We start from the raw sequence: 15193 nt of genomic DNA on the forward strand, positions 1-15193 counted from the left end.
TAATTAATAATTAGTAGGAATTAATCTTCAATCTTTTAGCTTACTTTTACTGTTATATCATTCCATTCCAACTTATTTAGATTAATATTTCTCTTACAATAAATAATTTCAAATTTTCATTTAACCATTTCAAATTTTGAATATCCTAATTATCTAATAATAATAATATTATCAAATATTTCATTAATTAGCCATAATAATTACAAATAATTACTTAACTTTTGATTCTATTTGATTATTAATTTACTAAATTGCAGAAATGAAATATTTTTTTATATAGCAAATGAATATTGTATAAGTTTTTTTTTTTTTTCAATTTCTTTTTTTTTTTGTTAAAAAAAGGTGCTAAAAAAAGAATATCTTTATTTTTATTTGGAAATATTTTTCATTTTTTTTTTTTTTCTTTTCTCTTTTGGAAAAAAATAAAAAAGAAAGAAAAGAACAAATGAAAAGCATAAGAAATTCTTTTTTTATTATTTTATAATTTTGAAAGAATTTATTTTTCAAATTTATTTGAACATGAATGAAACAACTGTTAAATAGATTTGATTTATGATCACTTCCTAAAAATTAATTATAAAAATAGCAGATAAAGATTGATTAAAAATTGCTGGAAATTTTTCATGATAATTAATGAAATAATTATGAAATTCAATCCATTGATTATTGAATAAAAAATTTTTGAAGGAAATGCAAAAAGAGAAAAAAATTAAATAATTTTTGAAAAGAACAAATAAAAAGCATAAGAAATTCTTTTTTATTATTTCATTAATTTTTTTTTTTTTTTCTATGAATTTTTTTGGATAAAATTAAATTAGAACAAATAAAATTAATTTAGAACAATTTATAATTCAATTCAAATTAGTTTATAATTTTTTTCTTTTTTTTTTATATTTCAGATTAGTTTACGAATTTAATTGTTTACATGTATAGTGTGCTAACAAGTATAACTTAATAAATTTTATAAATATTTTAGAAAATACAAATACAAATTTATATATGTCAAATAATAATAATAATAATAATAATAATAATAATAATAATAATAATAACATTAATATCAAATAGGTAGCACAGTTGTTGATTTTGAAATACAAAATCCTTTTAACAAATAAACCATAAATCGTAAGCCACGTTCACCACCTGGAGCATAGCTAAGTACATACCTAAAATTTAAAAAAAAAAGTTCAAATATTTCTTCTTATCATTGATGAATATTTTATAAAAATTAAATGATGTCATTTCTTCATTTTCATTTTCAATTTTAATTGCAATAAAATTAATAATAAAATGAATTAATTAAAAGTGAAAAAAAAAAAAAAAAACAGTTGAAATTGATTATTTTATTACTATACAAATTATTATATAGTAATGAAAAACTTTATTGAATATTTGAATAAAAAGTTGCATGATAATTAACAGTTTCTAATTTAATAATAGAATTAATTTAATTTCTAATTTAATAATAATAAAAAAAAAAAATCATAAGTTAATAATCAATTGGAATAAACTAATATTTGTCAATTTTATCTTTTTTTCTTTTTTTTCTCTCCCTCGTTCTTTCGTTTCGTTTTTTTTTTCTTTTTTTTTTAAAAAAAAAATTATTATTTTCTATTCATTTTATTATTCAAATATTTAATAAAAATATTCTATGTTAAATTCAAAAATTTACAATCTAAATAATTCCAATATTTTATTAATTTTTAAAAAAGAAAGAAAATCATACCATATAAGTGCTACTGATTGAAATATTGCGCATAATATTGTTATTAATGTATTCCGTAACTGAAATATATGATTATATGCTAAATTATTACACTACACGTGTTTACACGTAACGTAATAGATACGTCGTATTTTTGCAAAATCAAAATTATTATTATTTTTATGATTATATGCTAAATTATTACACTACACGTGTTTACACGTAACGTAATAGATACGTCGTATTTTTGCAAAATCAAAATTATTATTATTTTTATGATTATATGCTAAATTATTACACTACACGTGTTTACACGTAACGTAATAGATACGTCGTATTTTTGCAAAATCAAAATTATTATTATTTTTTTGTTTTTCAATTATAAACTAACTAATTGATTAAGAAGCAAGAATAAAAAAAGCAGGAGAAAAGCCTTTTAATTTAATTTAATTTAATAATGATATATAAAAAGAATAAAAAAAAAAGAAACGAAACATTTGTTCTCAAAACAAAAAACAAAAAAAGAAAGACAAATTTCTCTATGAAAATTAATTTATTTCCTTTTCAACCTTCTCTCTCTCTCTCCCTCTCTTTCTCTTTCTCTCCTTTCCTCTTCCAATTTTTTTTTTTAAAAAAATATTCTTTGTAATTTCACTTTAAAATTACTGTTTCTTCTTTTTCATAAATGTTCATTTAATATTCATTCATTCAATTTTTTTTTTTTTTTTTATGATATAATTTTTTTTTTTACATATTTATATTTAAAAAGTTTTTAAAAATTTTCAGTTTATTATTTTTTTTTTTACCATTTTTTCATTTTAATTATTCATTCATTATCTTTTAAAAAATTTTTGCATAATTTCTTATTTTCTTTCTTTCATTCATTTTTTATTTTTTATTTCATCAGTTTTATCTTTCACAACTTCTCCAAACTATGCAATCATTTCAATCAATCATTTCAATCAATCAATCAATCAATCATTTAATCCTATCACCTTTGACCCACACATTCATTCATTTTGTTAACAATCTTTCTTCTCTGTCCACTTTCATCTCTTTAATAATTTGTCACCCTCATATGCTATCAATATTTGATGAATATTATTTTAAAATAAATGAAATATCAATGCTAATATTATATTTTGATGGATTTTAGCTTTTTAGCATTTTGACATATATTTTAATAATATCTAATCAATATCAAATATTATTATTACTTATATATATATATTTCATTTTCCAAACTAAAAATTATTATTATTATTATTAGTTGTTTGCTATTAAATTAGCACAAGGATTAGTACGTGGGAAGTTACGTGAAATTTTGGCCAGTATGTATTACGTGAGAAATGGATTAGTACGTAAGGGATTGCGTGAAAGTTAGACTGGTATGCGTTACGTGAGGACTGCACTAGTAGGTGTTATGCATGTGTTATTGTGAAAATTTTAAAATTAAAAAAATTTTTAAATTAGTATTACTATAATTGTATATTTTATTAAATGAACCATTACACTGATTATCACTGATAATCATTTTATCACTAACATATAGCATTATTTTGATTAAAAAAAGAGAGAAAAGAGGAAAATAATTTAAATAACTCATTGTATTTTTTTAATTTTATTAATAATTTCACTCAAAATATTTCAAATATCTTCAGATAGTTTATAATTTCATTGATAATTTTACATTCTTATCTTTTCTTCTTAAAGATGCACTAAATATTAACAAATTAACTGATAAGAAATAAATTATCAAATAACTTTGAAATATTTAAACTCAATCATTTTTTCTTACTTTAATCATTATCAATCATTTTAGGATCAAACTAATGCAATGATTTTAGTTTTTTTTTTTTTTCTAAGGCTCTTAAAATTTTTTAAAAATTCTTCATTTTAACTCTTCCAATTTTTTTACCATATAATTTCCAAATTTTTCATTTCTTTTCTTTTTTTTTTTTTCTTCTTTTAAAAATTATCTATTATATTTTCTTTAAACAAACAAAAAAAAAAAAAAAAAAGAAAGAAAATTTGAACTTTACTAGAAAAATTTCAAAGATAAATTTGAAAAAATTAATTTCATTTACATATACTTTTCTTTAATTTATTCTGAATAAAATGAATTATTAAAATCAAAAAAAGTTAATCAATTTGAAATAAATAAATTAAAACTCACAAAAACTAATTGATCAATTATTTAAAGTAATAATTTGTCCTTTTCAGTTGTCACATCATTAATGATAAAATTTGCTTAATGGATGGATAAAGTAATGTTAAACAGTTTTTTTTTTTTTTTTTTTAATTTAAATTTTTCTCTTTATAATGATTAAACATTATGAAACATAAAATAAGTAAAATTAAAAAATTGCAAAAAAAAAAAAAAAAAAAAAAGGAGAGAACAAGAAAGACACTTCAATTTCATTCTATTTTTAACATTTTTTCTAATTCTTTTTTCTATTTTAGAAAAAAAAAAAAAAAAATCACACTGAATCACAAATCTTTGATTTTTTTTTTTTTTAAAAAACTTTTTTATAAAAATAGCATAAAAATGCTATTAAATTTTGAAAAGGTATTTTTTTTTTTTCTTTCATTAATAAATTTCTTTCTTTTTTTTTTTTCAAAAAAGTGACGATTTTTTCTTTTTTCTTTTTTGTTTAACAAACTAAGATTTTATTCAAATCACATATGTGTGTTTTCTGGAAAATTTTTGAAATTAAGAAAGAATATTTTATTTATTTTAATATTTATAATGTAATTTTAATTTTAGAATATATATGTTAATTTTTTTTTTTTTAATTTTTCAATTTTTTTTTTTTTTAAAAAAAAAAAAAAAAAAAAATAATAATACCATTATATATACTAAGATTTTAAGATATAAATATATATTATATATATATATTTTTTTTTTTGACTAAAATTTCACACTAATATTGATGAAAAGAATTCGCACTTGTTTGTAATTAATTGGTTAAAAGAATTTCATTTTTCTAAAACTGAAACGAAAAGCAAACATTTTTAGTTAGTCTAATTTTCTCTCTTCCTTTCTCTTCACTTTATTTTAGTTAATTTTCAAAAAAAAAAAAAAAAAATTATAAATAATTTAAAAATTTTATAACCAATCATCATCCTAAATGCACTATAATTATATCATCTTTTTCTTTTCTTCTTTTATTCTTGTATATTTGTTAAATAAAAATATTTCCAATAGCATTATTTGCTAACTATTTAGCAAAAAAAAAAAAAAAAAAAGATAAGTAAATGTTACTTTTGCTTTTAAAGTAAAAAAAAAAAAGAGAGAGAGAGAGAGAGAGAGAGAGAGAAAGCAAGAAAAAAGATAGAAGTAAATGAGACGGATAAAAAATTATTTGAAAAGAGTTTAAATTTTTTTTTTTTTCTTTTCATTTTTCCTCTTAAAAACTAATCTATCTAAAATTAAATAGAAAATAACCGAAATATATTCAATCTTTTAAATTATTCATCAATCATTTTCAATTCTTTTATTTTTTTTTTTCATTTAATCCTTTTGAAACACTTATTTTACGGTTAATTAGTTAAGTTTAATTAATATTACTGTAAGATGAAGAAAAAAAGAAAAGCAATAATTTAGTGATAATTTTGATAATATATCTAATTTATCTTTCAATATTTTAATTATAGTCAAATTTATTTTCTCTTTTCTTTTTTCATATATTTTAGAAAATGTAAAATAATATTATGCAGTAATATTTTTTCATTTATTTTTAATTTTAATCATATTTTTATATTGTTTCAATTTTATTATTTCTCAGTCTTACTCAAGCTATAATAATAAAATATATAAGAAATAAAGATAGAATAATTATATTAAACAAATTTATTAATTTTTAAATTTGCACTTACATTTTTTTTTCTTTTTCTTTTTTTTTTTTGCTATTTAGAAAAAATGTAATAAACAATGAAAATTATTTAAAAATTTTTGAAATAATATAATTTCAAATATCTTTTGGAACAAAATTAGAGGAATGAAATGGTTTAAGCAATTTGATTGATCATAAATAATTTTCTTTGCTAATAATTTTGTATTTTTTTCTTTTTTTTTTTTTGCTTTTTTAATAAAACTATTTAACAAATTTTATTTTCATAAATTTCATTAATTCATTTGAACATTTTATTAAATTTTGTTCCATTTATAAATAAATGCTAAAGGAGCAAAAAAATAAATTCAATTGTAAAGTAATAAAGTAATTATGATAAAAGTAAATATAAATGAAAAATGCTAACTAATTGATCTGTATAACTAATCAATACTGATCAATATACGATGATGATAAAAAAAAATATCAATGTTATACTTTCTTTCTTTTTTTTATCTTTTTATGAAAAATTTTGATCTATTTAATAGAAATATTTACAATGCAAATGGTATTTTTTTTTTTACATATATTTAAGTTTGTAATTTTGTTTTATAATTTATAATTTTAAGTTTTTTTTTTTTTTTTTTTTCCTAAAGATTTAACAAATTAATGTAATAAAATTTATCAAATAAAAATATACCATTAAATAATCAGTACAATTTTTTTTTTTTTTAATTTTTTTTTATTTATTTCAAATTTAAGAAAAAAAAGGATTGGAAAAAAAAAATTTCATTTTCAGTATTATTTAGAATTATTAGTAGTAAATTTGATTTGAAAATATTTGCTGAAATAATTTTCAAAAATCTCTTAATCACTTATTATACTTAATTAATAATTTATAATTTATAGTATGTAAAGCTATTACTATTATATAATTAAAATCTTTAAAATATATAATAATGGAAAAATGTAAGTTTAATATTAATTAATATTATCAAACTATTTTGGAATAATTTATGAATGCTTATGGTTTTAATCATTGAAAATATTCAAAGATATAAGTAAATACTGAGATTACTTATACATATAGATAAATATATAAATAAAAAATTGATAATTACAAAATTATAATTAGAAGATTTGCTAATATAAATTATTTAAAAAAAAAAAAAAAGAAAAATTATTTATATGCTAATAGATATTTTTATTACTACTATTATCATATTTAACTTTTTAAATTTTGCGTTTTTTAAAAAAAAAAATTAGAAAATTATAAAATCAAAATTTAATATAAATTTCACAAAAAAAAAAAAAACAATATTTTAAGAATTAATTTCGAAAATGCAAATACATACTTTTTTAGAGCTCAAAAAAAGTTGCCAATTTCAATTTTAATAGTTCATTTCAAATATAAAAATTCCCAAAATTGATAATAAATACTTAATATTATATATTTATGTTGAGTTAGAATTTAAAAATTTCTCTCATCAATCCTAAAAAAAAACCTATATTTTATATTTCTTTTACAGTTAGTTGATAAGTAATTTTCCTACTACTATATTTAATAAGTTATAAATAGTATATAAATTATAAGTAAGTTATAGTTATAAGTATGATAAATTATAAGTAATTCTTTCATTATTATATTAAATAAATTAAATACATATACTTCTTCAACATTTATATTACATATAATTATATTCCAATTATTCTATCTCTCTCTCTCTCTCTCTCTTTTTTTTTTTTAAAGAAATGTTATTGTAATTGAAATTAAAATTTTTATTTATGTAAATTATGCAATATGATGTAATTTTTCATTTTTGATAATTTATAAGATGTTAAAAAACCTTTCAATTATTCATGTTTCTTTTTTCAAGAAATATCAAAGTTATCATATTGATTGAGCATACTGTAATCGAAATTAAAATTTTATTTATAAAAATTATGCAATATGATATAAAATTTTGTTGTTGTTGTTGTTGTTGTTAATAACTTCTAACAGGTAAAAAGCAGGTAAATTACAAGGATGAGCAATAGACGTAGATCATCGCTGTTCAATCGTTGGAAACAACAAAATAGAAATGAGCAATTTGAAGGTATAACAGAGGAAGAAATGGTTGAATATAAAGAAGCATTTCATCTTTTTGATAAAGTATGCATTGCTTTCTTTTTTTTTTTTTTTTTATACATTGAAATGTGAAATGAAAATAATTAAATATTAAATTGATATGAGTTAGAATGTTAGTATAAAATAGTTAAAAAAAAAAAAAAAAAAGAATTATTCAAAATTTAAATTTTTAAATTTCACCTATCTATCTTTTATACTAGATTTTGATCGATATAATCATAGTCATATTTTTTCTATAATTTTAATGAATTTAAATTCCAATAAGCTAAAGAATTAAAATATTAAATTGATATGAGTTAGAATGTTAATAAAAAAAAAAAAAAAAACATTTAAATAAATTTCACCTATCTATATCTTTTATACTATGATTTGTAATTTCAAAAATTTTAATAAATATTTTTAATATTTTAATATAGTTAGAATGTTAGTATAAAATACTAAAAAAAAAAAAAAAAAAAAAAAAAGAAATATTTAAAGTTTAAATTTTTAAATTTTACCTATCTATCTTTCATACTATGATTTGTAATTTTTTGATTGATATAATTACAGTCAGTAATTTTTCATTTCAATTTTTAATTTTGCTATGATTTTAATGGATTTAAATTCCAATAAGCTAACTTTTTTTTTTTTTTTTAGAAAGATTCACAAAAAATTTAAAAGTTATTTGCATATCTACTAGATTCACTGTAATAAATGTATACTTACGGTAGGAATAAATATATATTTAAGTTATGAATGAAATATATTTGTCATTGAATTGAATTACTAAACAATAAGCAAATAAAATATAAGGAAAGACTGAATTGTTTAAAAAAAAAATATATATATATATCATTATTTAACTGACAACTCATCAAACAAAAAAGAATTATTAAAGTATTTTAGCAAAAGAAAAAAAAAAAATTTCCTTTAGTTTAAAAAGAAAAAAAAAAAAGGATTGAAAAAAAAAAATGATTAATTGTTAGAAATGTTTAGTATCAGCAGGAAGAAAAAAAAAAATGGAAACAAACATAATTTTTTAAAAATTTTCTAAAAAAAAAAAAAAAAATTTAAGAGAAATAAGCGTATGCAAAAATTTACTTAAGCTAAATAAATAAATGTTTAAGTAAATAAATGATAAATTATAATGATATTACCTTTTTTTTTTTTTTTTTTTGTTGCTTTTTTTAAAAATTTTAAAATTTAAAATTTTAAAGGATGGAAATGGATCAATATCATCAAAAGAACTTGGCGTTGCAATGCGATCACTCGGACAAAATCCAACTGAACAGGAATTACTGGATATGGTCAATGAGGTGGACATTGATGGTAGTGGTACAATTGATTTTCCGGAATTTTGTCAAATGATGAAACGAATGAGTAAGGTTAGTTAGTGATATTGATTATTGATTATCGATTGATTATCGATTAGCTAATGAAATCAATCACTTTTAATAGTTTATTGAGGAGAAAAAATTAATTGAAAAAAAGATTTTCAGCTTATGTTTTTTTTTTGTGTTAATTCTATTAAAATTTTCAATTTCATTTTCTTTTGCTTTTTTTTTTTCTCTCTCTCTCTCTCTCTTTGTTTTTTTTCTTAGTCATTCTCTATTCATTCGTATAAATCATGAAAATTTTATAAAAATTCCACAAAAAAAAAAAGAAAAGAGAGAGAGAGAGAAATTAAAATTGACAATTTTTTTCAGTCGAGAAAAAATCATAGCAATGCAAAAAAGTAATCTCTCAACTAAAGAGAAAGAAAAAAAATTGCTAAAAATTGATTCGAAAAAGAAAAAAAAAAAAAAAAAAAGTTATCATCTCGTGGGAATATTGTTTTATTTTTCTTTTCGTTTTTAAATTTTCTTAGGTATATACTTTAAAGAAAAAAAAGAAAAAAAAGTTTTAATAGAATTTTCACTTTCTTTTTACTTTTTTATTTATTTATTTATTTTTTTTTTTAAAGGAGAATGATAGTGAAATGATACGTGAAGCATTTCGAGTATTCGATCGTGATGGTAATGGATATATTACGGCTGAAGAATTTCGATACTTTATGACTCATATGGGTGAACAATTTAGTGATCAGGAAGTAGACGAAATTATGGCTGAAGTTGATATTGATGGTGATGGACAGGTAAGATTTATTATGAATTATTCATGCAAATGAAAGGTATAATAGAGAGATAGATAGGTGGACAGGTAGATAGACAGGTAGCATCTCACTCAGCATTTTATTATATAAATAATGCTAAACTAATGATAATTTAATTGATAATTTTTAGAAATTAGAATAAAAAAGCATTAGTATTAGTATATAAATATGTATTAGTATAAAACAATATATATAAATTTGTGATGGACAGGTAAAAGTTATTATAAATTATTAATACAATAAAAGGTATAATAGATAGATAGTTAAATATTAGCATTTTATTATATAAAATCTAATAATAATAATAATAATTTAATTGTCCTAATAATAATTTAGTAGACAATTTATATATATATTTTTATTTTTCATATTATCAATCCTCATTACTATTTATAATTTTATTATTTAAAAATAAAATATTTATTTATAATTTTATATTATTTAAAAAAATAAAATAATGAAAGAAGAAGAAAAAAAATTTTTTTTTTTCCAAAAGATATCATTACTTTTTTTTCTTACTCAAGGGAATAAAATGAAACTAAAAAAAAAAAAAAAAAAAAATCAAATATTAAAGTTGAGGATTGATAATATGAAAAATAAAAATGATATTAAAAGTTAAAAAAAAAAAAAAAAAAGAAAAACGGAATGCAAATCATAGCTTAAAGCAGTTAGCATAAAAAAATACATATATATATATATATAAATAATAAAAATTTTTCAGATTAATTATGAAGAATTCGTGAAAATGATGACAGCTTAGCGTTTTATTAATAATGGTTTAGCCGTTTATCAACATAAATCAACATTATCAACTTCTTATCACCGACTTCGATTGCAGTAAATAATCAATCAATCAATCAGTAATGATTAAAGAAAAAAAAAAAACAACCAATTTAAATCAGTTAATTAAAATATCTCTGTTATACAATATTATAGTTAGTATCATTTATACATATCGAAATCATTGCTAATTTCTATTTCAAAAAAAAAAAATGAAATTTATTCTTTGGTTAATCATCAAATGATTGCTTTGTTACCTAAAAGTATACATGTAGAAAAAAAAAAAAAAAAAAAAGAGAGAAAAAATTAAATGAATGACTTAATGATTTATAATGAACAGTGATCGATGTTAAACATTTATCAATTTGGAAATATTGATCAATGATAAAATCATTTGTATGTTTTTATTATAGATGAATGTTGCATTTTGCATTTCTAATGTTAGTTTGAAAAAAAAAGAAAAAAAAAATGAAATTAAAAAAAAAAATAAAATCAAAAAAAGAAAAAAAAGCTAAAAAAGAAAAGAAAATAATGTTGAAAGTATAATATTGATAATGCTAGATGATCATTTCTCTTTTCAAATGATTCAGAAAAAATTTGATCTAATAAAGAAAGTAAGAAATAAACCAAATAAAATTAACTTTCAAGAAATAAACCAAATAAAAAAATTAAAATAAATGATAATTTCTTAATTGTAAAATTTAAATATCCAAAAGTTATTTTCACCTTTTTTTTTTGTTTCATTTTCATGTAATTTCATATGAAAACTTTATAGCAAATATAAGAATTTTAATTTTCATTTCCTCAATATATGATACAGGTTAATTATCTAGTTACTTTTATGTGAATAGCAAATATAATAAGATTAAAATTACCTATAATTATCTAGCATCTAGTCTAAACGAATTCTTTGATTATATATAAATAATTTAAAAGTATTAATTACTAACAATTTTGAAAAAAAGAAACAAAATCGTTTTAATTGTAAAAGCATTTTTGTGAAACACAAAAGATAACAAATGTTTCAAATCGATTACAAAAAAAAAAAAAAAAAAAAGAAAGAAAACTGCTGAATCATTTCAGTGATCTCCAACAGCACTAAGAAAATATAATATCAATAGAATATAAAAAAAAAAAAAAAAAGAAATTAGAATTTTTCATAAATCTTCGATTGTTATTCTTTTTCAAAATACATTTTAAAAAGCACCAAATTATCTATATATTATTATACGTTCGCATTTCTTTTCTTTCTAATTTTCTCACTTGTAAAGTTAGAAATGCTTTTGATGATATCTTAAATAAAATTAAAGTTGATATTTTAAGTTAGTAATTTAAAGTAATAAATTAGAGTAATACATTCAAAACAAATTCAACTAATCATCAAACTCAAAATGTCTTTTTTTTTTTCATAACATAAAGCAATAAAAAGGAATTAAGAAAATGATAAATAATTCAAGTATGATCAAACTATTTTGCCATAAAGCAACCTATCTACAACTACCTTTTCATCATCATATACCTATTAAAAACTTAAAACAAACAAAACTTGACTGCAAAAAAAAAAAAAAAAAAAAAGAAAACAAACAAACATAAAGTTTAAAAATCCTAAAATCCATTAAATTAGTATCATGAAATTTTAAAAATCATTATATAATTCTTAAAGTAGCAATAAATGTTAACAAGTATATCAAGATAATAAGTAATATTATCTAGCAAAAAATTTATTACACTCTTAATGCTAAGCATTGTTCTTTTGATACTAATATAACATTAACTTTTGACCACTTATACTCTACCTTAGAATCTATAAGTTATAAAATATCTACGATGAAAAAAAATAATAAAATCATAAATAATAATTAAACAAGTATACACTCACTCACTCACATACGATCGATGATTACTTTATTTAAAAAAAAAAAAAAAGATTAGAAAATTAATGTTTGGAAGAGTTAATTAGATTATCATTAAATTACACTACCTAATTAGATGATTAAATTATATTACTTAAATTACATTATCATATAAGTAAAAGATAAAAAATTTAAAGAAGGAAAAAAAAAAAAAATATATATTCATACCCATAAACTAAAATATAATGTTGCCACAAGTGTTATGATATAAGCGATTGTAACATTTCTTCGTTGTTCCGAAAACATATGTTTCAAGTAGTTTACTGGTCCCCATAAAAAAGCAAAACTGAAAAAATAAATGTTACTAGTTGAATTAAGAAAAAAAAAAAAAAAGGCAACAATAATTTTCAATCACTTTCTAAAAAAAAAAAAAATGTATTAAAAATTGAAAAAAAAAAAAAAATTATTTTAAAATTTTTTCTCATCTATAGGTAAATTAATGAATGAAGAATAATTGATCTTATTATCATAACAAAATTCATTAAATGACTAAAAGCTAACAAATCGTTTAATCATTTCATACTTTGAAATCTATCTACTGATGATAGTCTAAATGTTATCTGCGTCGGAAAATAATGGTAAATTTACATTAGATTAAAGATTGTCTTATTTGAATATTCATTAGAAAATATTTCAACCATACATATATGTAAGTAAATATAAGATCTTTTTCAGAAATATTTAACTATTATATTAATATGTTAGTTCGATTATGTTAATTTTATGATTTACAAGGTAGTAATTAAATTAGTAATGAGAAAAAAAGAAAATAAATGTTTAAGGAGGATGAAATAAATTAATTAACAAACCTTAAAATTAACATAATCGAACCAAGCGTATTCAAAGCTGCAAATTTTCGAGCTTGCATAACTAAAGTAGGAAGCAAGATGACAGCCTACAAAAATATTTTTATTATTTTAAAAGAAAATGATAATAATAATAATAATAATAGACATTTAATTAATTAATTATTTTTTATCTTTTATGAATGTTAAACATTATAAAAATGTCATTGATTATCTTAAAAATTATAAATTTACACTTATTTTACTTCAAATTACACATTTTCTTATAACACAATATCACCATGAATAAGAAACAATTTCTAATCATTTTATTTTTTTTTTTTAATAAATCTATCAAAAATTAAAACGTAATAACTTTACTTACTATTCCAAAACAAATAAATGCTGCTCCTATTGATACAAAAAATGCGACAATCCTCTGCATTCTTGACATTCTGTAAGAAATAATAATCATTATTTAAAAAAATAATTTCCCTATGTTTTCATTTAGTTATTAATGAAGGCTACAGAAGAAATAAATATTTTACAAATGATTAATAAATCAATTCAAAATATAAATAATAAAAACTACAAAGAATAATACTAACAATTATTTATATCTATAAATTCATCTTTCAAATTTTAATTTATACATTAAATTTCATTCTAAAATTAATATTAACAATACTATTAAAATTATTATAAAATATAAAATTATCCATTTGAATTTATTGGAGGAGAAAAAAAAAAAAGCAAAATTAAAAGTAAACAAAAAAAAAAAAACCCAAAAATAGATTCATCATTAGAAATAGAACTGAACCATGCACCACCATTTTTACGATTTCGGAATTGTGGTAATTGTCCAGGTGTTTTCCCAGCTGATTCGGTCAATATTTGCTTATCAGAATTATCATCATCGTTATCATCTGTTGAGCGTAATAACGACAATGCATCCAAACTTGATGTAAATTTTGATCGTAGAGCATTAATTGATGAAAATGTTGTTGATGTTGCAGTGGTAGTTGTAGTACCAAATAATGAATTCTTAGCTTTTTGTTGATTGATAAATTCTTGAAGATCTGACATCACTGCAGAATAAAAAAGAATACAAAATTTTGAATTTATTTATTTAATAAATTGTAAATATTAAAATTAAAAAAAAAAAAAAAAAAAAAAAAAGCACATACAAAATTTTGTTATATTAGTAATAGCTATTTTTGTTGTATATTTTTTGGAAAAAGATTTTATTTTAGGATTGAGAAAGATAATAAATGATAAAGTTAACTGATAAAGATATGATTTAGCTATCTGATAAAATACAAATAAATAAAAGTAACAATTTTTACTTTTTTTTTTTTTTTTTTTTAAGACTATTAAATTAAAATTGACGTATAAAATTTTGAAAAAAAAATTGCTAAAGCTTAAAATTCCATTTATTGCACTAAATATTTCTCAATTTCTTCTTTTTTTTTTTTTTTTTCTTTTTCACGACATAATAAATTTGTTTTAAATTTAAAAAAAAAAAAAAAAAAAAAAAAACTAATCAAATCGATTTGTTACTGAAAAAAAAAAAAAAAAAAAAAAAAAAAAAAAAAAAAAAAAAAAAAGGAAAGAAAAATCAAAATCAAATAAACACTTGGACACATATGTATGTATATACATATTTAAACATAAATAGAAATTAGAAATATATTTATTAAATTTTTTTTAAAAAAAAAAAAAACTGTAATAAAAATTTGGAACTGAAGAGATGAAAGCTTTAGAAATGACATTAATACAAAATCAAAAAATCGAACTCTTTTTCCTCTTTCATTTTTTTTTTTCTAATTTCAATTGCACAGTTATAAATAAAATTAAAGCATAATTTCAACACCTTGTTTCTTTTTTTTTTTTTTTTTTAAAAAATAATCAAATAATA

The 15193-nt window shown here is 18.5% G+C and overlaps 2 protein-coding genes across 2 annotated transcripts; one reads left to right on the forward strand and one right to left on the reverse strand.

The window, feature by feature from the left end:
* Positions 1-7564: 7564 nt before the first annotated feature.
* Bma-cal-2 (Uncharacterized protein) lies at positions 7565-10557 on the forward strand (the record flags this gene model as incomplete). The annotated part of the gene is made up of 4 exons (XM_043079368.1): positions 7565-7690; positions 8863-9030; positions 9609-9779; positions 10519-10557. The coding sequence occupies 4 exons, from the start codon at positions 7565-7567 to the stop codon at positions 10555-10557; spliced, it is 504 nt and encodes a 167-aa protein (XP_042935302.1).
* Positions 10558-13286: 2729 nt separating this feature from the next.
* On the reverse strand, positions 13287-14361 carry Bma-sftd-3 (Uncharacterized protein; the record flags this gene model as incomplete). Its single annotated transcript, XM_043079369.1, has 3 exons — positions 13287-13385; positions 13661-13730; positions 14060-14361. The coding sequence occupies 3 exons, from the start codon at positions 14359-14361 to the stop codon at positions 13287-13289; spliced, it is 471 nt and encodes a 156-aa protein (XP_042935303.1).
* Between the last annotated feature and the right edge of the window lie 832 nt (positions 14362-15193).

This window comes from Brugia malayi (assembly GCF_000002995.4).
Source record: "Brugia malayi strain FR3 genome assembly, contig: Bm_v4_Chr2_contig_001, whole genome shotgun sequence".
NCBI classification, from domain to species: Eukaryota; Metazoa; Nematoda; class Chromadorea; order Rhabditida; family Onchocercidae; genus Brugia; species Brugia malayi.